General features: G+C 36.7%; 3 protein-coding genes across 7 annotated transcripts; 2 read left to right on the forward strand and 1 right to left on the reverse strand.

The window, feature by feature from the left end:
* Nucleotides 1–1,540: 1,540 nt before the first annotated feature.
* LOC126656395 (chromatin modification-related protein EAF1 B-like) lies at nucleotides 1,541–14,984 on the forward strand. Of its 4 annotated transcripts, XM_056103596.1 has the most exons (24): nucleotides 1,541–1,704; nucleotides 1,797–1,860; nucleotides 3,349–3,538; nucleotides 3,660–3,714; nucleotides 3,827–3,924; nucleotides 4,022–5,459; nucleotides 5,560–5,679; nucleotides 5,823–6,089; nucleotides 6,486–6,677; nucleotides 6,898–6,978; nucleotides 8,077–8,149; nucleotides 8,226–8,716; nucleotides 8,806–8,856; nucleotides 9,261–9,318; nucleotides 9,402–9,595; nucleotides 9,694–9,747; nucleotides 9,835–9,915; nucleotides 10,069–10,206; nucleotides 10,331–10,447; nucleotides 10,834–10,931; nucleotides 11,035–11,241; nucleotides 11,345–11,711; nucleotides 12,090–13,892; nucleotides 14,468–14,984. In XM_056103596.1, the coding sequence occupies exons 3-23, from the start codon at nucleotides 3,396–3,398 to the stop codon at nucleotides 13,806–13,808; spliced, it is 6,042 nt and encodes a 2,013-aa protein (XP_055959571.1). In that variant the 5' UTR covers nucleotides 1,541–1,704; nucleotides 1,797–1,860; nucleotides 3,349–3,395; the 3' UTR covers nucleotides 13,809–13,892; nucleotides 14,468–14,984. The 4 variants fall into 4 exon arrangements, with proteins under 4 accessions (XP_055959571.1, XP_055959573.1, XP_050206923.1 ...); XM_056103598.1 differs by having other exon boundaries at nucleotides 1,541–1,860; nucleotides 14,473–14,984; XM_050350966.1 differs by having other exon boundaries at nucleotides 1,541–1,860; nucleotides 8,092–8,149.
* Nucleotides 14,985–16,743: 1,759 nt separating this feature from the next.
* On the forward strand, nucleotides 16,744–18,840 carry LOC126656214 (malate dehydrogenase, glyoxysomal). Its single transcript, XM_050350728.2, has 9 exons — nucleotides 16,744–16,894; nucleotides 17,069–17,284; nucleotides 17,368–17,682; nucleotides 17,784–17,873; nucleotides 17,986–18,069; nucleotides 18,144–18,179; nucleotides 18,273–18,362; nucleotides 18,445–18,539; nucleotides 18,631–18,840. Exons 1-9 carry the CDS (start codon nucleotides 16,823–16,825, stop codon nucleotides 18,701–18,703), a joined length of 1,071 nt encoding a protein of 356 aa, XP_050206685.1. The 5' UTR covers nucleotides 16,744–16,822; the 3' UTR covers nucleotides 18,704–18,840.
* A 1,361-nt stretch (nucleotides 18,841–20,201) lies between these two features.
* On the reverse strand, nucleotides 20,202–22,656 carry LOC126657546 (trihelix transcription factor ENAP1). Of its 2 annotated transcripts, none has more exons than XM_050352250.2 (3): nucleotides 21,547–22,656; nucleotides 21,215–21,351; nucleotides 20,202–20,594 (listed from the first exon to the last, which is right to left on the reverse strand). In XM_050352250.2, exons 1-2 carry the CDS (start codon nucleotides 22,438–22,440, stop codon nucleotides 21,349–21,351), a joined length of 897 nt encoding a protein of 298 aa, XP_050208207.1. In that variant the 5' UTR covers nucleotides 22,441–22,656; the 3' UTR covers nucleotides 20,202–20,594; nucleotides 21,215–21,348. The 2 variants fall into 2 exon arrangements, with proteins under 2 accessions (XP_050208207.1, XP_050208205.1); XM_050352248.2 differs by having other exon boundaries at nucleotides 21,215–21,292; nucleotides 21,547–22,654.
* Between the last annotated feature and the right edge of the window lie 431 nt (nucleotides 22,657–23,087).

A 23,087-nucleotide genomic window follows, 5' to 3' on the forward strand; every position in this document is an offset into this window, starting at 1 on the left:
TTATACATGCATTTCTAAATTACAATTAAAGTCTAATATTTTGCTATATTAAAATTAATTTTATAACAATTTTACATATTATTAAATTTCTAACATTTATTAACACTAAAATTATTTAAAGCAATAATTAAAAAAATTACACGTACTAACCTCTTGTAGTCCTTTAAAATAATTAGTATCGAATAAAAAATATAACACTTCACGAAGAGATCCGTTTAGCTCCGAAATATAACTTCTTCCAACTTTTTTCCGTTCAACTTCAAAATATAACGCCTCGAAATTAATTTTTTTCTGCCCTATACTCTCATTTTTTTACTCTCTTATCATTAAATTTGTTTTTTTTAAGTGAGTAAAAAGGTTTTGAAAACCCTTTTTATAGGCAACCGTTGGGAGCTGCTCCCAACGGTAAATTAAATGCGTTCCGCATTTCTTGAATGCGGAATGCATTTAATTTACCGTTGGGAGACCAGCTCCCAACGGTAACATGTGCAGTGTTCCACATTTCTAGAATGTGGAACACTGCTAATCAGATTTATTTATCTGATGAGCATGTTCCGCATTCTAGGAATGCGGAACTCCACATGTTCCGCATTCATAGAATGCGGAACATGTGAGTCCTGACACTCTTTTGGAATTAATTCCAAAAGAGGCACAGGACTGAAATTTTGGGTGCCTCATATCAAAAACCCTAATTTGACACGTATATCATACTTTAGAGATATAAAAGTTGGATCCGTATAAAAATAAAAAGTTGAAGAAAGTTAGTTATTTGGAAAAAAGCTCTATACATAATTCATTTTAATTATATAAATTATGCTCTTTCATTCTAAAGGTGAAAATTATTTGTAGATGAAAATTATATATAATTTATTTATAATTAAATTCTATTATACATGTCGAATTGTTTCCAAGGGCCTTTATAATTAGGGGTGAGCAAGAACCAAACCAAACCAAAAAATCAAACCGAACTGAACCGTTATTTAAATATATATATAAAAGTTTATTAGACTCTAATTATTTAAGTAATTGTTAATGGAGGTTTTTGTTTTAGTATGATGTTATAATGTATTCGTAGTTTGAATTAATGGGCTTCACTTTAATTTTTTATCAAAAATAATGGACTTTATTTTAATTTTTTTATTAAAAATTATAGGTTTTACTTTAATTTTTTATGGGCTTTCAAAAATCCAAACCGATAAAAATTATGAAAACCGAACCAACCAAAGTTTTTCGGTGAAAAAAAACTTTGGTGTTTAGTTAAATAAAAAACGGTTTAAATTGAAATTTTTCCAAAACAAAAACCAAAAAATCAAAAAAATTCTAACCAAACCGAACCGACTGATGCTCGCCCCTATTTATAATTGTAAACTTGTATAGTTGTGAAACTTGTGAAAAGAATTCTAAATTAACATAGAACATCATAAAGAAAAAAAGGCCTCGTTTTTTTATCATCTTCTTCTTCATGCAGAAAAGCCCAAACCCAAGCCCATTACCATCACAGGGACAGGTCTGTCTCTCGCTCGGATACTCCCTCTTCGAAAAACCAAAACCTGAAGGGGAAAAAAAAACTTAAAAAAAAAAATACGAACGTACAAATTTCTCAAACAATTTTCTTTTGAAAATCAGAAAGGACCTTTTCAGATTGAGAAACGAAAAAAAAATTACAGAAGAAAAAAACAACAATTTCATGGCAGGCATTTTGCAGTTACGTGTTTGATTCCCAAGGCAAAAATTAAATTTCCCTTCCTCTTGATTATGCAGAGCTAATTTTATTTTTCATTATTCCAAAACCCTAGGAGAGAGAGACTTTTCTTTGTCACTTCAATTGCTCTGCCCTAGCTTCTCAATTTTGTAATTCAGGTGATTCTTTCTTCTAATTTCTAGGTTTTATTTTATTTCCAGTATGCAAACCCTAGAATTGAACTCCAATGTTCAATTTCTGATAATTTTTTGTTGATTCGGGCAAGTTAGGGTTTCTTTTTGTAGGGCATAGTATTTCATTTCGTTTCTGTTGTGGTTTTGTGACGCATTGATGTTGTAAGCTGTGCTATTGTTGTAAATATGGGAATTAAGTGTATTGACTTTGTATTATCTCGTGTTTAAGTTGTTAGGTGATTGTTTTTGGATTTCTATTTGAGTTTATTTGTTGGAATTGAAGTGTTTAATCATTTGTTTTGCTTATGAGCATGCACATATAACATTTGCATAGTTAGTACCTATGTTGGTTTTGTTAGTTACATGTTTTTAGGGGCTTAACTTCTTTTAAATGGATCATAACTGTAGATTTTATTCTTCTTTCTGGAATTCTTTAACTAAAGTGTCTGGAACCAGATTGCCATATGTAACAATGTGAGAACAGTTTTTACTGTTTAGTGCATTGTTGTTTATGCAAGCTTTGTCTGTGATTGCTGCGGTGATGTTCGTTTGCAATGTATATGCAGCATTTCAAATTAGCTGTATGAGACTCCTCATGAAATCATTTTCTATGGACAGAAGAAAATTACTAAGACTATGTTAAGCTAGTGATATGCACTAGACAATTAAACTTCTCTTAAGTTCTCTCTCTCTTTCTGTGATGTTTCTTTCGTAAACCATATTGCATTACAAACTGATTGTGGTCGGCATGTAATATAGATTCTGCGTAGTAATCTACTGAGTTAGCTATCTATAAGACTTTACCAGGTATTTCTCACTCAACTTTGAGTGTGAAGGAGCTGCAAATGTATTTTTATCACTCATATTACTTAGAGAATTGAGGCATTGTTGCAGAAATGCTAAATTCGGTCTCTGCTGAAGGAAATTTCCTTGGTTTTTTCATTTGCAATTTCTGGAGATACTGCATATTTAGACCTGCTATCATTTCCCTTTGATTTTTGTACTATTCAGCTTCGGCTTGTGTAGCATGATGAGGTTCATAACTGGAGTAAAGTGTTATGAGGCCTATATAACATATTAATTAAGTATAAATTTGTTGTTTGAGATAATCTTTTATGCGTGCTTTTTTTCTTTCCTCCTGAATGATCGTACATGAATGCTGTAATATCGATGTCATAGTAACTGCTATGTTTTGTCTATGGTATGTCTGTGCTTTGATGGCCGAGATGTGTGTGCTTTCCTGCACAAGTCAAATTTGCTTGCTTACTTTCCTGTATATATATTATAAGTAAATGTGCTCACTAGTCAACTGTGAGCTTTTCAGTTATTTGAACTCGTTGAACCTTAATTACATCGGAGATTTACATATTATATTACAGTCCTGCACTTTTGACTTACTTGTGAAAGAGTGCTTTCCAATGGTTCTTATTGCTCTACTTCATCCTAAATTTTTTTATTTCCGTCTTACTTTAGGTTTCTGGACCAATGGGAAGGGACAGGTTGTAGCTATTGAGGCAGGAATGCATGTATGTGGTTTAGGATCTGCTCTCTTAGTAAATGCTGAGGTTGATTCCATGGGAGGGGTTGTTGACGGCGGAGTTGGAATTGGGATCAAAACCTCTCCACGCCGAGCAGCAATTGAGAGAGCTCAGACAGAGCTGAGGTAATGCTAGCATGCTCTTCTCTGTTTCACATCCCTTAAAAATTGCTGATATTCTATTCCCATTGATGTGATTTATATTCCTTATACTTTTTGGGAAAATAAGAGAATTTCATGTCAACAGACAGGAGTATGATGTTCGTGAGGAAAGGCGAAGAGAGCTAGAATTTCTTGAGAAAGTATGGCAATTTAGTGCTTATCTTTCTGATTTTTGATGCGCTTAAAAACAAGCGCTTTTTTTGCTATTTGCGTTCCATTAGGTTCTCATTTAAGTATTATCCTTTCCTGTAGGGTGGCAATCCATTGGACTTTAAGTTTGGGAATGCAGCTTCAGTTAGTGTTCAGTCTACTTCTCTCACTGATCATCAAACAGAAAATTTTGTGACTAGGTATATTCTTTTTCCTGCTCTATTTTACAATTTTACAGAGTATGTTTTATTAGGCAGCTAATGCACTGATTTCACTTGTCCACTGCTGTAATTACAGTGAAGCAAAAGGTAGTTTTGCATTGACTGCATCCCCTCATGGTGACTCTGTGGAGAGTAGTGGCAGACCAGGAGCACTAACAGTTTGTGAACCCAACAGTGCTGACAATTTTGATGCTGACAATGAAATTCTTGAAAGGGAAAGGAAATTTAAACATTCTAGTCGAAGGAGTCATGTTGCTCCATCAGAACAGTCTTCCCAGATTGATGGGGCTCAAAATGCAAAGGAATCTGAAGATTCTGCCATTGTACGACCATATGCTCGAAGGAACAGGTCTAGACCAAATCGTGATGGTGCTCGATCAAGCTCAACTGATGTAGTTCAGAGTTCTGGTGGTCATGGATCTTTATTACAGATTCATGGGGGTTCAAGGGATGCAAAGGGGTCAATATCTGAAACAAACCATGAGAAGGACCGGATTATTACTTCTGGTTTGCACCCTAAGTCCACTGCTTCTAATGGTGATATGGTTTCTCAGATTTTGGTTACAAATTCGCAGTCAAAAAAGCACGTGGATGGTGCTCAGGCTCTGGAAGCATTAGCCAGCACTACTAAATCTAGTCTCCCTGAAAGTAGGTTGAATGTCCCAGATGCCAACATTTCTGGGGGTAACCAACATGATAAAACAGGAGTTTTAGAAGATGATCAGAAAATGTCGGTTGACATGGTTTCTAGGGGTTGTGACCATGTTGAAGGTAAAGAACAGGTGATTTTAGCTGCTTCTGAGTATCCATGTGGTGCAGCTGTGACAAAAACTGAGAATGAAAATGGTTCTGCTCACTTAAATATCTTCAATGACTTGAAAAAAGATGGCATTGAAGGCCAAAATAACAATGGTGCACAAGGAACAAAAGGATTACATTCAGAATCCTCTTGCACACAAAATGTCATGTGCTTAGAGGCAAACAAGGAGAGTGATTTACATATTATTGGAAGAAATGACGACACTAATGAGATTCTTGTGAAACGGACATCAGACTCTGAAGAAATGGAAATTTTAGTGGCCGGTGAAATAGGAAATGAAAAGAATGATATCAAGGTTATTGACTGCGGTGATGTGATGAAAGAAGACGATATTTTTCCACACCAAAACCAATCTGACAATGATCCTGTTCGCAATATTAAGGAAGAAATACAGAAAAGTCCTGATGAGTTAAAATGTTCTTCATACTCGAAAGAAGTAGAACAGAATGACCATACTGAACCTGAGGGTGATAAAAAACAATGTAATGAAATAGGTGAAAATTTTAGTGTCAATATCTTCTCTGGTGTGCCACAGAACTCTATCAATTTCTCAAATAAAGAGTTATCTGAATTGACATTGTCTGAGAAAAGCTCTTATGCTGCTGCTGACCCTCAATCTTGTTCTGGTAACCATTTGGTAGCTGCAGAGAAGGCTCATGAAGATTCTATTCTCGAAGAGGCACGGAGCATAGAGGTTGGTTCTGCATCCTTTCATACAATTCATTAGTCAATTGCAGGAATTTCATTCCTTTACTTCTAAAGCTTTGAGGATATGAACTAATGTGGCAAAACAGGCTAAACGCAAGAGGATTGCAGAGTTACATGTTGGAACTGTACCTTTGGAGAGTCGCCGGAAGTGTAACTGGGATTTTGTGCTTGAAGAAATGGCATGGCTGGCAAATGATTTTGCACAGGTCTGACTGCTTTTAACTGATAATGACTTGATAAATAATAACTTTTCCTGGTGAAGTGTTGATCTTCTGCATCTAACAAAATGCTTTTGGAACTTGTATTCAATGTTAGCTTTCTTCCTTAGTTATTTGTTGTTTGCTTGTAGGAGCGTCTTTGGAAAATGACTGCTGCTGCTCAAATATGTCACCGAGTTGCTTTCAGCTATCAGTTAAGAGTTGAAGAACAGAATCAACAACGGAAGCTTAAGAGAGTTGCTTACTCTCTGTCAAAAGCTGTCATGCAGTTCTGGCATTCAGCTGAGGTGTTGGTAAATGGAGATGACCAGTTTGCTGGTTTAAAAAACAGCAAGCATGATTCAAGGATATTTGATGGGAAGGAATTGTCCAAGGACAAGCTTGGAGAACTTGATAAGGTGCCATTTTGTTAACTTGTTGAACAATTGGTAGTTCCTCACTTTATTTTAATATCAATCCACCTTGTGGTTGTCCTTTTTCTCTTTCCTTTATGCTTTTCCACAGGTATTTCTGGATTCATTAAAATTCTCATTGTTTCTTTGTCTTAATATGTGTATTCATACAAGCAGTTCATTTTTATATATGCAAAGAAAATAGATAAAAATATATTGGGTACTACCAAATTTGATTCAGGGTCCGAAATGCTTCTCTTCCTAAATGTGATTCTATGCGGCAAATGTGCTTCTAGGATTGCTAATGGAGTTTTTAATTGCGCTGAGTTCCAGAGCTGGCAAGAGTTATAAGCTTATTTGCTATGTATTGACTGCTACTCTTGGCCTTCTGATTATGGACAGGAGACTTACACAGATTTTGAGATGCAAAGTCCTGGAAAGAATTTTGCACGGTCAATTCAGGGATATGCTGTGAGATTCTTAAGATGCAACAATTCTCCAATTCCTTCCCTTGAAGCAGAAGCACCAGCAACTCCTGATAGATTAGGCGATTCAGGCATTGTTGAAACTTCCTGGGAAGATCACCTTACAGAAGTATGGTTTTTGCATATAATATTTCTTTTTTTGTTATGTTTACTAACCATATTTGATGCCTGCTATTCCGTCCCCATCTTTTAAATTTACATAGTTGCCTTTCATGGTAGGTATCAGTCGTACAGTATATTTTTTGGACAGTCTGTCTTGTATTATCATGTGGTCACTTCTTTGTTTTACATGTTTGAAATTCTTATTTATGTGTTAATTCTATTGGCAGGAAAGCCTATTTTATGCAGTTCCCTCAGGTGCAATGGAGGCCTACAGGATCTCTATTGAGTCTCATTTGGCCCAGTGTGAGGTAAGTAAATAAGATCGGCGTGTTTATGTGTTCTTTTGTTTGCTCTTACTTTGGTATGTGATTGCAAAATATGCGAGTTTAGAAGTAATTTTTTTTGTATCTCAACTAATTAACACAAATGCCTTGGTATTTGTGTTCAATCGGCATACCGTGCCTGATAGTTATTTTATGAGTAGAGGTGTAACCGAGTCGAGTCGACACACTGCCAAGCTCGAGCTTGACTCGACTTGACTCTAAAATATGAAGCTCGAGACTCGACTTAAACTTGACCGAGCTTCATTTTAGGAGTTTGAGCTCGAACTCCATAGAATAATTAAGAGTCGAGCTCGACTCTAACTCAATTATCTATATAAATATTTAAAAATTAAATTTTAATACTAAAATTAAGGTATTATTATAAATATATATAAATATAAGGCTTAATGTCTTAAAAAACCCTGACCTTTTATCCCTTTTTCAATCCTACCCTGACGTTGCAAATCTGTCAATTTTACCCTATTTTATATTTTTTCATTTCAATTGTACCCTAAAGCATAACATTGATCTTTTTTTATTTGGCAAAAATTCTCTAAATTGACCCTTTTTGCATTGGATTAACTTTTTATATTAAATTGATCATTTAAAAAAAAATTATTGAACTCTTGTCAAATAAATAAAGGTCAATTGTATGCTTCAGGGTACAATTGAAATGAAAAAAATGCAAACTAGGGTAAAATTGACAATTTTTCAACGTCAGGGTAGGATTGAAAAGGGGATGAAAGGTCGGGGTTTTTTTAAGGCATTAAGCCTAAATATAAAGGGTAAAAAGGTAAATTAACTGAAGCTCAATTAGGCTCGCGAGCTCATCGTGTCAAGTATTTTGGAGCTCGAACTCGACTCGATAACTAACTCGAGTAGCTCTAACTCGATATTGGTCGAGTATTTTCCGAGTCAATCCCGAGTATCTCGCGAGTTAGCTTAACTCTGTTACACCCCTAATGACGAGCATTTGAATCAAATAGTGCAAACTATTTATTTTTGAATATTTTCCAATTTTTAACAGCTCGATTTTCTTGTTTTATTTATTTATATTGGCATTATGGCTTATTTTGAAATCAGTTTTTCCCCTTTCAGAAGACTGGCAGTAACATACAGGAGGAAGTTGATACATCTATGTATGATGCTACTGCAGGTAAATTGGCGCTACTTTGTTTATGATTTTTTATTCTAATATGGTGCAGTTCTCTCAAGTTCATTATCAAATTCAGATTTTGGGTATCGTGGGGATATGTACGATGAAGAGGATGGAGAAACAAACACTTATTATCTGCATGGAGGTCTTGACAATACCAAGTCAACAAAACATGACCAGAAGAAAAGGAAAATCCTTAAATACTCTGCTGATTTTCCTTATGGAAACTACGCAGCTGGGTCCCAACCGCATGCATTGATGGGAAAAAGGCCTGGGTCTGCCAGTAATCTTCATGTGGGTCCAATTCCGACAAAACGTGTCCGTACTACTCCTAGGCCGAGGTTTATAACTCCTTTTACTGCTGGAGCTTCTGGATGCATGCAGACTCCGGCGAAGACAGATGCTTCAAGTGGAGATACTAGTTCTTTTCAGGATGAACAGAGTACTCTGCATGGTGGATCCCAAGTCCAGAAGAGTGTGGAGGTTGAGTCAGTTGCTGAGCAGTTAACTTATGACTGTGCAGAGACATCAACAAAGCCAAAAAAGAAGAAGAAGGCAAAACATCTGGTACATGAGTATTCTTATGTCCAAGAGACAGGCATTGCGGATATGGTTTTTTGGTACTGGTTGAGTGATCTTGCTCTCTTTGGTTGCAGGCTTCTGCTTATGAGGGTTGGCAGATGGATTCTACTTTTCATAATGAACAGGTCAATAAGTTCCTCTTTCTCGTACTCTTCCTTAAATTGCTTTACTTTTTCAAAATGTCTTCATGCTCTTTCTTATTGTTAAAATCAGTTGGTTCATGTCATTTGAACTTTTTGAGAGTAAAACAGGAAGAAGTCTTATTGCAATTTGCAGGAGTTTATAGTTAAAGAATTCAAGAATGTGCTATCGGGGTGTCAATTTAATATCTAGGGTTTATAAGCTGATACTTCCTATTGTAATTCATATTCTACTATGCATGTCTACTTAAGTTGCTCATCAACATGTGGACCTTTGTCATCAATGTTCCCTTTACTGATAGTGTAGCCTACTCTGTACAATGACTGTGTATGCTAGAACAATCATCTAAAAGGTTGTTTATTTTGTCATGGTGCTTCTCTATTTGCAGAGGGATAATTCCAAAAGGAGATTGGATAGTCCTCATTTCGACTCGAATGGAACTAGTGGTAATTCTGTATTTCATTTAAAATTGCTTTAGTGTTTATTTGACAGGGTTCTTTTTCTTGAGTTCTTACATTGTAAATTCTAGGTTTATATGGGTACCATACTTCAAAGAAACCAAAATTACTGAAACGATCACTTGACAATACCTATGACAACATGGCTCAAAGTGGATTAGTTCCTTCTCCTGCGGCTTCCCAAATGAGTAATATGCCTTGCACAAATAAAGGTGTGAAAATGATTGGTAATCGCGATAGGGGCAGAAAGACTAAATTACTAAAGGTAAATTTCAGACTTTCAGTGCAGTTGTGGCTTGTTCCCGCTAGTTTTCAATTTTGTAGATGTCTCATTCCAGGTTCAAGCTTTTTCCTCCTTTGCAGGTGCCTACAGGGCCACAAGGTCCTGGAAGTCCATGGTCGCTTTTTGAAGACCAGGTTTGCTATGACCAACTTTCTGGAATCTATTTTTTGTGGTCAGCAATGTAATGGCTAAATATTTAAGTGATAATTTTCTAATTCCAGGCACTGGTTGTCCTTGTACATGATATGGGTCCCAATTGGGAGCTTGTAAGTGATGCCATTAACAGCACCCTTCAATTTAAGGTAAATTACATGTGTTGCATTTGAATTGGGATTCTCAGATTACATGACAATTTCCACTGGGTTCCTTTTTTGCTTCAAATATTGTTGCAAATGTTATTGACCTTTTTATTGTCAGAAATATTTATTTTATCGGTGTATGTTCAACATGTTCAGTGCATATTTCGCAAGCCTAAAGAATGCAAAGAACGGCATAAAATTCTAATGGATAAGAGTGGTGGTGACGATTATGACAGTGCTGATGATTCGAGAACTTCTCAATCCTATCCATCAACTTTGCCCGGTATCCCGAAGGCAAGAATTTTGGTTCTATAATAGATATTGTTTCCCCTAATTATTAGACAAAAATTCTGCATACTTATATTATGAAAGATGTTTTTCTTGCTTTATTTGAATTCTAGTGCTTTATTTCATGCAGGGCAGTGCCAGACAATTATTTCAACGTTTACAAGAACCAATGGAGGAGGATACTATCAAGTCACACTTCGAAAAGATTACTTTGATTGGAAAGAAGTATCATTACAGAAGGAATCAGGTTTGTCAATGACCCGAAGTTGCATACAGAAATTGGTCATTTTATGTTGATTGTTCTCTGAAGTCTACAAACTTCCAGCGTCCAAATCTTAAAGAATTTGCTAACTGGGCATTTTATCAGAGCTATGTAGGAGTTGCTATTTACTCTGTTTCTTGAATTTAAACATTGGCAATATCTGTCACATTTACCCTAATACTAAATGCTAACTGATTTGAGCTTATCTGCTAGCACAAGTTACATGGAAACAATAGAATTAGTTTTTATTCTTAAACTGATACTTGAATATGTGAAATTGATCCTATAGGACCTAAACTTGCTCTATATATATATATGCCTTTTCAAACTCTCATTGACTCTGATTCTTTGTTTATATGCAAATTGTGAAGAATGATAATCAGGATCCTAAACAAATTGTAGCAGTCCACAATTCTCATGCTGCTACTCTAGACCAAGTTCCCACAAACCAAAATGGGGGTGTTTTAACGTAAGTTTTTGCTCTTTTGAAACCTGGTTACTTAGCCATGCATAATTTTTGTTTGTTTATGTTAATTTATCCTCATCATAATTGCAAAATGACTTTGTTGTAGGCCCCTTGATCTGTGTGACGCAAGTGCAGCAAGTCCAGATATTATTCCCATTGTGTCTCAAAATTCCCATGCTACTGGTATACCGTTGGCAAATCAAGCTGCCGTAGGATCAGTGCTTCCTACTTCTGGGGTAAATACCTCTCTATCTTCTGGTGTGGCTCTTGGTAATAACTCTTCATCTTCTGGCCAGCTTAATGTCCCTATCAGGTAGCCTTACTTATGTTTATCATTTCACGTTCATTTAATCTATGTGCTATTCCTATAACAGATTCTAATTCCTTATTCTGTGATGTGAAATGACTGTTACCAGGGATGGTCGGTACAATGTTCCAAGAACATCTTTGCCTGCTGATGAGCAGCAGAGGATGCAACACTATGGTCAAATGCTTTCCAACAGAAATTTGCAGCAGCCTAACTTGTCTGTTTCTGGAGCTGACCGTGGCGTTCGCATGCCACCTGGTGGAAATCCCATGGGCATGATGCATGGGATGAGCAGAAGCTTGCCACAGCCTAGGCCAGGTTTTCAGGGAATGGCCTCATCTTCAGTGCTGAACTCTGGTAGTATGCTTTCAGCTGGAGTAGTTGGGATGCCAAGCCTTGTAAATATGCAATCTGCAAGTGGTTCTGGTCAGAGGAATTCAATGATGAGATCCCGTGAAGGTGTGCATATGATGCGGGTAAGTTCTTTTATATTTATGTAAGTGCATATTAAGGTTGGTTGTCTTAATGATCACATTGATTCATGTTTTTGTAAAGGATACCAAGTGTGCCCTTGTCAGTATGTTATTTTTATTTTATGTGCTGGTCTGAATTCTTTTCATCCGTCTTCTTTATGTAATTCATTTCATTAAATGTCTAGGTTATAATTTAATTATCTGGATGTAAAGGGCAACTTGCTGTAGTTGGTGGTTACCTCTTCTTTTTATATGAAGTCAATGTTGGACTTTCCTATTGATACCTAAAATTCCATGCCTTTACTTGCACATTCTGTTCATATCATTTTATTATTGCATCAGTAGTGTTATAATATTTGGAACTGGCTGTCTTTGTTATAGGCTAACCATAACTCGGAGCATCAAAGGCAAGTAATGGCTCCAGAGCTTCAGATGCAGGTCACACAAACAAACAGTCAAGGAATTCCTGCTTTTAATGGGTTGAGTTCAACTCCTCCATCTGTGCATGCATATCCTGGTCACGCCCCACAGCAGCATCAAATGCCTCCACAACAATCCCATGTGATGAAACATCCTCAAATTCAGGGCACCAACCATACTACAGGATCACAGCAGCAAGCATATGCAATGCGTATTGCTAAGGAAAGGATGCAACATCGGCTTCTGCAGCAGCAGCCGCAACAGAATCAGCAACAGTTTGCTGCGTCTGGTGCATTAATATCACATGTCCAACCTCCTTCTCAACTCCCCATATCTTCATCTATGCAAAATAGTTCCCATATCCAGCCACAAACTTCACAACAGCCAGTGTCACTTCCCACATTATCATCACCGTCGTCTATGACTCCTATGTCAGTGCAACCACAACAGCAGAAGCATACCCTGCCGCATCATGGTATCAGTGCCAACTCTCAAACTGCTGCCAGTGGGTTGACCAATCAGATGGGAAAACAAAGACCCCGACAGCCACAGCAGAATCAGCAGTTTCAACAATCTGGCAGGATCCATCCTTCTCAGCGGCAGCACGCACAGTCTACACAGCAAGCTAAACTTTTGAAGGGAATGGGAAGAGGGAATATGACGGTACATCAGAATCTTCCCATTGATCATGCTCCATTAAACGGCTTTTCTGTGCCAACAGGAAACCAAAGTGCAGATAAGGGAGAGCATATCATGCACTTGATGCAAAGTCAAGGCTTGTATCCTGGTTCTGGTTTGAGCTCAATACCATCCTCTAAACCATTGGCTACTCAGTCCTCAAACCATTCTCAGCCTCAGCAAAAGTTATTTTCTGCCTCTGCACCACCTTCATCAAAGCAATTGCAGCAGGTGCCTTCTCATGCTGATCCCAGCACTCAAGGTCAGGTACCATCAGTATCATCTGGTCATTCATTGTCTACTGCTCATCAAACTCTCCCTGCTTCCATCATGGCTTCCAACCATCAGCACCTGCAACCGCAACCACAAATACAGCAGAAGCAGGCCAGTCAGGCTCAACCAACTGTCCAGAGAATGGTTCAACAGAATCGGCAGTTGAATTCTGAACTCCCAACCAAGTCTCAAATTGATCAGGGGCATATAGAACAGCAGCCCTTCTGCAATGTTCCACAGATGGGTGCAACTACAAACACGTCAGTGTCTCAGTCCTCTAATGATTCAGCAAATGTGGTGCCAGTTGTTTCTTCTTCTGTTGCTTCTCAGTGGAAACCATCAGAACCCTCATGTGATTCTGCCTTGACGAATTCTGCTTCTCAAGGGGGTTCTATTGCTTGTCCACCTCTTACAAATTCAGCAGGAAGTGAGCCAATCGCATCTGTCAACCAAGGTTTAGGCCAAAGGCAGTTATCAGGAGGCTTGGCCCAACATAAGGGTGCTGGATCTCAGAGGCAGCAGCATCTACCGCCTCTACAGTCATCGCCTCCACCTCTACAACCTGTATCTCAGCAACTGTTCCAGCCACAAGAGCAGCAATTACAACCAGAAGAGCAGTCATCACGACAACAGCTGCCATTGCAACAGCACTCTCAGCAGCACACCCAGCATCCTCAATCAGCACAAGGAAGTTTATATATGAGGCCCACCAATTCTCACATGGAATGATTCAATATATAGATTGAGCAGTTCTGGAAGCACTCGGTGCTGCTACAGTGTGGGTTCGCATGCTCTTATACCAGCAATGTACAGGTAACTTCTGTTTTTCTTTTTCTCAACTGGCACACACTTGTTTATTGAAAGTCAGGACTGTATTTGTTGTAGTAGTTCTATAAATAGCTTTGCATGTCTTTTCAAAGTTGTGCATGTTACAACATGCTTGAGCTCTTCTTTCATTGTAGGGTGGACTATTTGTCTACTGTAATTATTCTTGCTTTTGATGCTCCTCAACTGAGGTGTATTTATTCAAAGCGTCCATATGTCTGTTTTCTTTACTTCAAAGTTGATCTAAAACACTTATTTTACAAATTTTATTAAATGGTTGTTTCTAACAGGAATTCTTAAGGTTTTTTTACCTCCATTATCTCATAGCAATTTTCACTTTTCGCTGTTTTAATTTATGATGTTTTGAACATCTTTTTTTTTTTTTTGGGTTTCTAACAGGAATTTGAGGTTTTTACCTTCATTATTTCGTTGCAATTTTTCACTTTTCACTATTTTAATTTATGATGGTTTTGAAGCTCTTTTTAGGTTTTTTCCTTTGCGAATAACCAGTATTTTTACTACTGTAATGAAGGCAATCTAATGGTGCAGTGGTTTTTATGCAGATTAGGCTGATTACTCCACGGTGACATTTCAAAATTGGAGGCAGTGACTATTTTTTGCAGGCTTTGTTAAAAAATTACCCAATGAAATGTCTAGGGGCCATTTTTTTGTTAAAAACGGTCTAATTTTATTAAAATTAGGGGAAAGCATGTAAATTACCACTTGTGTAGGGCTAATGGAAGATGAAGATGAATATAGGTGATTGTACAGGGTCTCATCTGTCCATTTCTTGTACTTCCCCCACCTTTTGTTTAGTTTACTTTTTGCAGGCAGTAGCAGCAGTAGGTTAGTGCATGTAATTTTGTTACACTAGCAGATTATGTTGGTAGCCATCATTGTTATGGGCAAAATGGCCCTTAGAAATTTTGTGAATACAAGCTCTCTGGTGTACACTAGTCTCAATCATCTATCGCTGCCATTGCCATCCATTGCACGACTATCCGTGATGGCCGACCCATCTGGTAATCTGTATATATTGACAAATTAATAGTTACAATCTTTCCTCTTCGCCCTTTTTCATATCTACTTATTACTACTTAATTAGCAGGTGTTTTTTGGTTATATATAGACCTTGTAATACAGCTTTTATGAAGTCGAATCCTTGGGTGTACATACTCGTCATTCGTCAATACTAGGTTGGAGGGTATACACAAGCTCTCTGTTAACTCCTTGATTATAGTAGCTTTATATTGCACTTTGGATCAACTCCTTTATTATTGTAGCTTTATATATTGTATATATGTATAAAATTATAGTTATAGTTTTGGTTCTTCCTTTATGTATGGTTCGAGAAGGTCTGGTGCATGATAGATTATGGAGTAACAAAGGTGATTTGCGAGTTGAGCTGAAAAATAGAGAATAAGTGTGAGAAAGAAATGTATAGTTATGGTCATATAGGGAGTTCACATATGAGGGATGACCTACGCCATACTTCTCAGTAATTTAATTTCAAGAGAAGAAGAAATAAAAGAAATAAGGATTGGGATCCCCTCAAATTCATTTATTTGAGGGGATCATGTTCACGATTTACACCGTTCATTGTAAAATGAACGGTGTAGATTAATTTGATCAAAATTATACTTTTTTGATCTACACCGTTCATTTTATAATGAACGGTGTAGATCGTGAATATGATCCTCTCAAGTTTAAAATGGACTTGAGGGAATCCCAATCCAAAAAATAATAAGTGATAACATTATAGATGGAACAGTTATAATAGTCCACCAAGCCTGGAGATCACTTCAGGTCCAAGCCCCACTGATCAGTCTCACACTGGACCAAGATGAAAAATTTCCGATTTAACCAAATTATTGAGACAACCAAGTTAACGAAATGACCAGCTTATCACAGATTTTGCCCAATGAACACACAGCCATATCGAGATAGCACCTTGCTGAAATCAGTAGGTATTCTGACACTATGCTGGGGTATTGCGCAGCAAATAAAGCATACCAGCCACGTCATCCCGGATTCCCACCAACCAATGCCACATCACCAAATGTACACGATCATTGCCACATCACCAAATGTACATGTTCATTGCCTCATCATCATTTCCCATAAGTATTCCAAAAATAGATAAGGTTAAGATAAGTATTCTTTAACCAATTTGTATCACAACCAATCTAAAAAAACCTTAAATAAAGAAAAAAGCCAAATCTATCGCTACATACTTTCACTTCTCATTTGTTTCTTCTACTCAAACTTATTTGACTGTTAGAGAGGTGTTCCGGAATCATCTTTCGGCACCCTTCTAACAATTATTTTTCTGTGTTTCAGGTGAGTTTTGAAGAATTCTCCGGCTCAAGACATGTTCCGGTTATTTATCCGTTACTATCGGCATCAATAATAACTGGTGGGGCGTCCTCAAAACTCATTAGAGATTTTACAGTTATTCATAAGGTATACTACTATTATTACGTTTTAGTATTAATTCAACCTCACATCCAGAATGTAGCAAATAAATTTGTACAATTCGATTTAGAAAAATTAAAATCCCAATAATATTTTTGGTTTTAAATATTTTTGGTTCGATTTTGGCTTGATTTGGAATAGTGCCCAACCCTTCTAATGCTTACGCAAAAAAAAAAAATATGAATACACTCTAAAAAAGATCAAGTACTGAAATTATTTGTGGAGAAGGACAAGAAATAGTAGAAAACACAAGACAACAACCTTTAGAAAATATAAAACCACAATAATTCAAATTTTGAGATCAGATAAGGCTACAAGAATTCGTTTCCACATAAAAAAAATAATTATAAAGGGTAAGCAAATATATCAACTTCTCAGCTTTCGTATTTTATCCCGTTTCCTTATATCTGCTACTTCCATTTCTGTCATAATAACACATAGCAATGGAGTCAAGTTCAGAGGCTGCCCAAAGAATTGCAAGAATATCTGCTCATCTATATCCTCCCAATTTCCAGGTTTTTTCTTTTCTTACTGCTTGTCAAGTTTCCAAAACTTGGGGATATTATTTTCAGCTTGGAACCTTACACTTCTCAACATGACTACTTGGTTTTTTTGTATCTTTAAGTTACAGTTCTTCCAATAGTTCAGCTATGTTTTAGTGAATGTTTGTATGGCCTTTGTTTGAATAGATGGAGGAAAGTCCAGCTTTGAAGAGAGTTGATTGCAGGGCAAAAGGAGGAGCACCAGGGTTCAAGGTGGCTATCTTGGGCGCGGCCGGAGGTATCGGCCAACCTCTTGCAATGCTTATGAAGATGAACCCGTTAGTCTCAGTTCTTCATCTCTATGATGTTGTGAATGCTCCTGGCGTCACGGCCGATATTAGCCATATGGACACTGGTGCTGTGGTAACTATCGATGCCCTTTACTTAGTTTTTAAGTGAATCTTTCTAACTATATAATTCGGCTAACTGTTAATTCGGGTTTGTAGGTTCGCGGTTTTCTTGGCCAGCAACAGCTTGAGAATGCTCTTACAGGCATGGACCTTGTAATCATACCTGCTGGTGTGCCAAGGAAGCCTGGGATGACTAGGGATGATCTTTTCAAAATTAATGCTGGGATTGTCAGGACTCTTGCTGAAGGAATTGCCAAGTGCTGCCCCAGAGCAATCGTCAATTTGATCAGCAATCCTGTTAACTCCACAGTTCCTATTGCTGCTGAGGTTTTCAAGAAGGCTGGGACTTATGATCCCAAGCGACTTCTTGGAGTTACGATGCTTGATGTCGTCAGAGCAAACACTTTTGTGGTATGCACCGATAAATGAACTGACTAGTTATGTGCTTTCTGGTTTTACTTCGTTATGCTATTTGGATTACATGCTTTCTGAGCTGTGTTTTATGATCACAGGCTGAAGTTCTGGGACTTGATCCTAGGGATGTTGATGTCCCGGTGGTTGGAGGTCATGCAGGAGTTACAATTTTACCACTTTTGTCGCAGGTATTAGAGATGATTTCCTAAACACCAGCATTGATTAGATAATGTTATTACTATTTGCACATACGTTATGGTTTTCTTCGACAAGAAATTGAATTTGGTGCACTGGTTGCAGGTTAAACCTCCCTGCAGCTTCACCCCAGAGGAAACTGAATACCTGACTAAAAGAATTCAAGATGGTGGCACGGAGGTGGTTCAGGTAAGTTTACAAATCGTACATTTGATGTGAGCCAATGATGTATATGGAGTTGAGATTTGGTATTCCATTTGCAGGCAAAAGCTGGGGCTGGCTCTGCAACACTCTCAATGGTTAGAAATTTTTTTCTACCTCCTTTTGTCTCAAAGTCTCGTAGTTTTATCTGCTAATGTACCTGCATTCTGAATGAAATATACGACACACAGGCGTATGCAGCAGTGAAATTTGCAGATGCATGTCTTCGTGGTTTGAGAGGAGACGCCGGAGTCATTGAATGTTCATATGTTGACTCTCAGGTGCCTTTTTTTTTCTGTATCCATCATCAACTCACAATTTTGGTTCGAACTTTTTACCAGCGAAGCGTCTCATTTATAACAGGTGACGGAACTTCCTTTCTTTGCAACCAAGGTACGACTTGGCCGTAATGGAGCTGAGGAAGTCTATCAACTTGGTCCTTTGAATGAGTATGAAAGGTATGACTATACACATTATCCCTTAACTGTGATTAATATGTTTGCCAGAATTAGCAAATATGATTAGATTTTCTTTTTTTTTTATACGCAGGATCGGGTTGGAGAAGGCGAAAAAGGAGTTGGAAGCAAGCATTGAGAAGGGAGTTTCGTTTATTAGGAAGTAGTAGGTCCTCCATATTGAGGAAAAGAGTATTATGTAAATGTAATAAGTATAATGTATTAGTATTTTGTTTCATAAATGTTCAATCAACCCTCTTGTATCCATACTCTTTTATAATGAACTTTCCTATAAGTTTCAGCAGATTCAAAAGTTATTATCTTATGCAGTTTAGTTAGAGAGGAGTCGAGTGGTGTGAACTAAATATAATATTATTTTACGAGTGTCGCTATTGTCAAAGCAACAAAGGATAACTTTGTCAAAATAATTTTTTTTGCTCTAGCTATATCAACTGTTGCTCTGACGATAGCGTCATCCTATTTTAATTTTGTTGGCATGTACATTTTTATTGTGGAAATGACTATGAAATGGGTTTTTTTGTCAAAAAAAAGTTGAGAATAACCTTTTAAATTTGTAATGCAAGTTGAGGGAGAAAAATAAACTTTTATCCAGTTACTACTAGAACTTGAAAGATACAAATGTTTGTGATATGACTCAAATTTAACATTTTCACAAATTATTTTGTTTCTATACTTGAACTAGCTTAATTCACAAATAATTAATATTGTTGTTGTTTTTGGAACCTTGAGATGAAAAACTCCAACTTATAAGGAAATAAATTACTCCCTCCGTCCCACGAAGATGGACAAAATTTCTATTTTAGGTATAAAGTTGCTATTTTAATTTGAATTGTCAACTTGAATTAACACTATTGTCCCTCATTAATTTCAACTACTTTTATTATATTCTCTTAATCATCATTAATTATTACTTTATCCAATATAAAATTAATAATAAACTTACTTTTTCAAAGCCTTGCTTGGTTGGAGATAAGTGAACTAGGGAAATAAAACTTCCCGGAAAGTGATAAAAAAAACATTTACTTGGTTCATTTTATGTGTCATACTTCTCAAAAAGTTGATAGTCAAACTTCCCCTTGACTAGGGAAGCAACTTCCTTAGCAAAACTTAGGTAAGTTGTACTTCCCTAGGTACTAAATATAAAATACATCAATATCCTTATATTTAATTGTTTTAATTATTTGTTAAGGGTTTTATAGTTTTTACCATTTAATGTATAAAAATAAAAAAACAATTTTCCTGAAAAGTTGAAAAACAAACCAAGTAGAATAATTCTTATTTCCCTAATAATTAAATTCCTGAGTAATTAACTTCCCGGAAAGTTATTTTTCGGAAAGTGTATAGTTGCGAACCAAGCGAGACCTAAGATTATATTGAATTCCAGCAATAAATATTATTCCCAAAATATATAATTCATAAAATTTAAAATATCTAGATTATTAAATCAAAGGTATAATAGAAAGTTGATAATAAACAACTAATTCAACTTCCATTTCTTAATTCTTGTGCAAAGTTAGTTTTGCCTATTTTTAAGGGATGGAGGGAGTATTAGTTCAAAACAAATTATTCCCTTAAATAATGTTTCAGTTAGCAAAATATTTATCTTGTACTTGCACTGAAGTAGAGATCTTCTTCAAGCAGATGAGGCATACACATAAAACGGTTGATTTTGTTGCCTCAACATTCATTTTAGAAAATGAAGTCATCAATAAATTATTAAATCCTATGAAAGATAGAGCTGCAGTAAAGGTATAAGAAAATGTACTTCTCTTGCACTTAAACCACATCTTGGACCCTAATCCTATTCTTGGAACCACATTGTAATCAAAGAGAGAAAAAATTGAAATTGCAGAACGTATTTTCCGCTAAATTTTATCCAGCGACATGTACCGTATGCTTCATTGCTCTCAGCTTCCTTGACTTTCTCATTTCTCAAATTAAAACCATCACCGTGCTAATGGAAGATTCCGACAAAAATACTAAATCAGTTCCCTGTGCTCTTCCTTTCTGTGCTTCACCACAAGCATCTGTTTAAGTCTGGTTTGCATAGGCATGAAGAAGAGAAGTTGTTAATTGACAGACAAAGGCGAAAGCTATAACTGAAATTAATGCAATTTCCAATCCCAAGTAGCAATTTAGCAGCATAATAACAAAATGTTACAGCAATTTCCATCCACCAACAAAATCAAATCCAGTTCTCCAAAACATTGAACTGTCTTTTCTGTTATCATAATAGTCAGAATTTTACCACAAATGGAGTCGTCATGTTAGATTGGACATGGGTTATATTTCAATTTTTTAGAGTAAAAACCATTGAACGGATAAGGGGTTAAGAATTTTGCGCAATTATCAAATGCGCACCCCTAACATTCTCAATACACTCATCTTTGCAGCTTAGAAACTGTTGCCGCAATCCTACATATACATCCCTTATACTCCAAACTCCAATATCTTAACATGCATTACAATTCTGATTTATGGTTATCCAATAGCTAAAGTGAAATAAGATAAATATAATATTAGTTCTCTTTTGTTTGGAAAGAAAGTAAATCATAATATAACGATAATTTTTAGTTGAATATAACCATTACTATCTCAAATCAATTCCCCCATTTGGGAAGTTGAAAATTAAAGTTTTAAAGGTTTAGAACGCTTACCTTCTAATTACTCAAACATGGATTGAAAGCTCCAAAACTTTACAAACTCTCCTCAACACTTCTCGATCCTTCTCAACCCTGTTTCGAAACACACTGTAAATTTTCTTTTGCAAACAATAGCAAACAAACCGTGTTCACTGCACAATAGCAAAGACAATGCAAGTGAACTAAAATAACTAATCCATTTTCATGTTCTAATCAAAATGAATCACAAGTTGCAAATCTATTATAAGTACAGAATGCTCTAACCTAAGTAAACAGCAATAGCACGAAATCAACTCGAATCCTAAATCAACAAAAAGCATAAAAATTTAAATAGAAGAGCAATAAACCTTGAAATCTTCTCGAGAATCAAAAGCCAAATTGATCATATCAACAATCTTTTTCTGAGAATCCAAAATCATCCCCACTCTTTTATTCTCCATCTCCATTCGCCATCTCTCCGTCTCCTTCATCATTTCCATCTTCTTCCTCTCCATTCCGACTATCCTCTCCGTAAACGCCCTAATTTCCCCTGCCAATTCCAACTCCACCCTCTTTCCACTCCCTTCCTCCTCATCCACCTCCTCTTCAATCACTTCCTCCTTCTTCCGCTTATTCACCTCGGCCGCGGCCCGTAAAAACCTAGAATCACCCCCTCCTGCAAATCTGTTAACTAAACTAGGTTTCTGCAGTATATAATTAATACTCAAGGACCTACTCCTATACCCATGTTCTTCTTCATCCTCTTCCTCCTCCTCGTCCTCCTCCTCGTCATCGTCTTCTTCACCGTCTTTGCCATATCCGTCGCCTTCTACCACCGCCAGTGGCCGTACAGATATAGGCAAAGGCCCACGTTCTAAGGAATCCATTAGGTTAAAGAACGGCCAGAAACAGTTACCGTTGAGAGATAAACGGCGCGTCTCTTCACGGTAACGTTTGCGGAGTTTCTCCATTTTGTGGCGGCATTGGACGACGGTTTTAGCGGGGTGGCGATTGTAATCGTCGTCGTAGCCGCAGCGGGCGGCGACTGTTTCGGCGACTTCCTCCCATTGGTTGGCTTTGAGTTGTCCGCGTTTTGAGGAGTACCATTTTTCTTGGTAAGCTTGGATTAAGTGGACTGTTTCTTGGTGGTTCCAGGGGACGGGGTGGTGTTTCTTTTTGCTGGTGGTTCTCGGTGGCGATGAGTGTGATAGCGGTGGTTCTTGTGGTGGTGGTGGAGATGGAGAGGGGGAAGGTGTGGCCATTCTGGGGGTTAGGGCTAGGTTAAGTGTTTTCTAGTTGAGGTGAGTGGGTTAATTGTTTTTGGATGGGCGGTGGTGACGGCGGAGGAAGTGGTGGTGTGATGGTGGCTGGAATTAGGTTGTGGTACTACTGCGGAGTGTGCTTTCAAAGCTGGGCTTTGTGCTTTTTGATGGGTCGGGTAAATGGACCAATGCAGTAAAGTGTGTGAATCAGTCCAATACAAAGAAGAGCAAGAGAACTAGAGAAGCTCAAATACATCATAAAGAGAGGAAAACTACTAAAACTTATACAGTCGACCCTCTGATAATTAATACACATGGCGGTCAAAAATTTATTAATTATTAGAATTATTAATTTATTGAATTTGTATAAAAAAAATTATAAAAGATATTTTAAAACATATATATTAATAGACCTAATATTAATATTATATTATAAAAAAACTAACTAAATACACTTTACAATCACTCAATTTAAAAGAAACAATTTTATATTTAATTTAAAAAATATCAATTGATATCAAATCAAAAAATAATTATTAAAAAATTGTATTCATAAAATAAAATAATTTTTAATATTTTTTATATTAGAGATACTTTACTTACTTTATTTTGTTTATCTTATAACTTCTTTTAAAATTTCTCAAAAG

The sequence above is a fragment of the Mercurialis annua genome, linkage group LG7 (assembly GCF_937616625.2).
Source record: "Mercurialis annua linkage group LG7, ddMerAnnu1.2, whole genome shotgun sequence".
NCBI classification, from domain to species: Eukaryota; Viridiplantae; Streptophyta; class Magnoliopsida; order Malpighiales; family Euphorbiaceae; genus Mercurialis; species Mercurialis annua.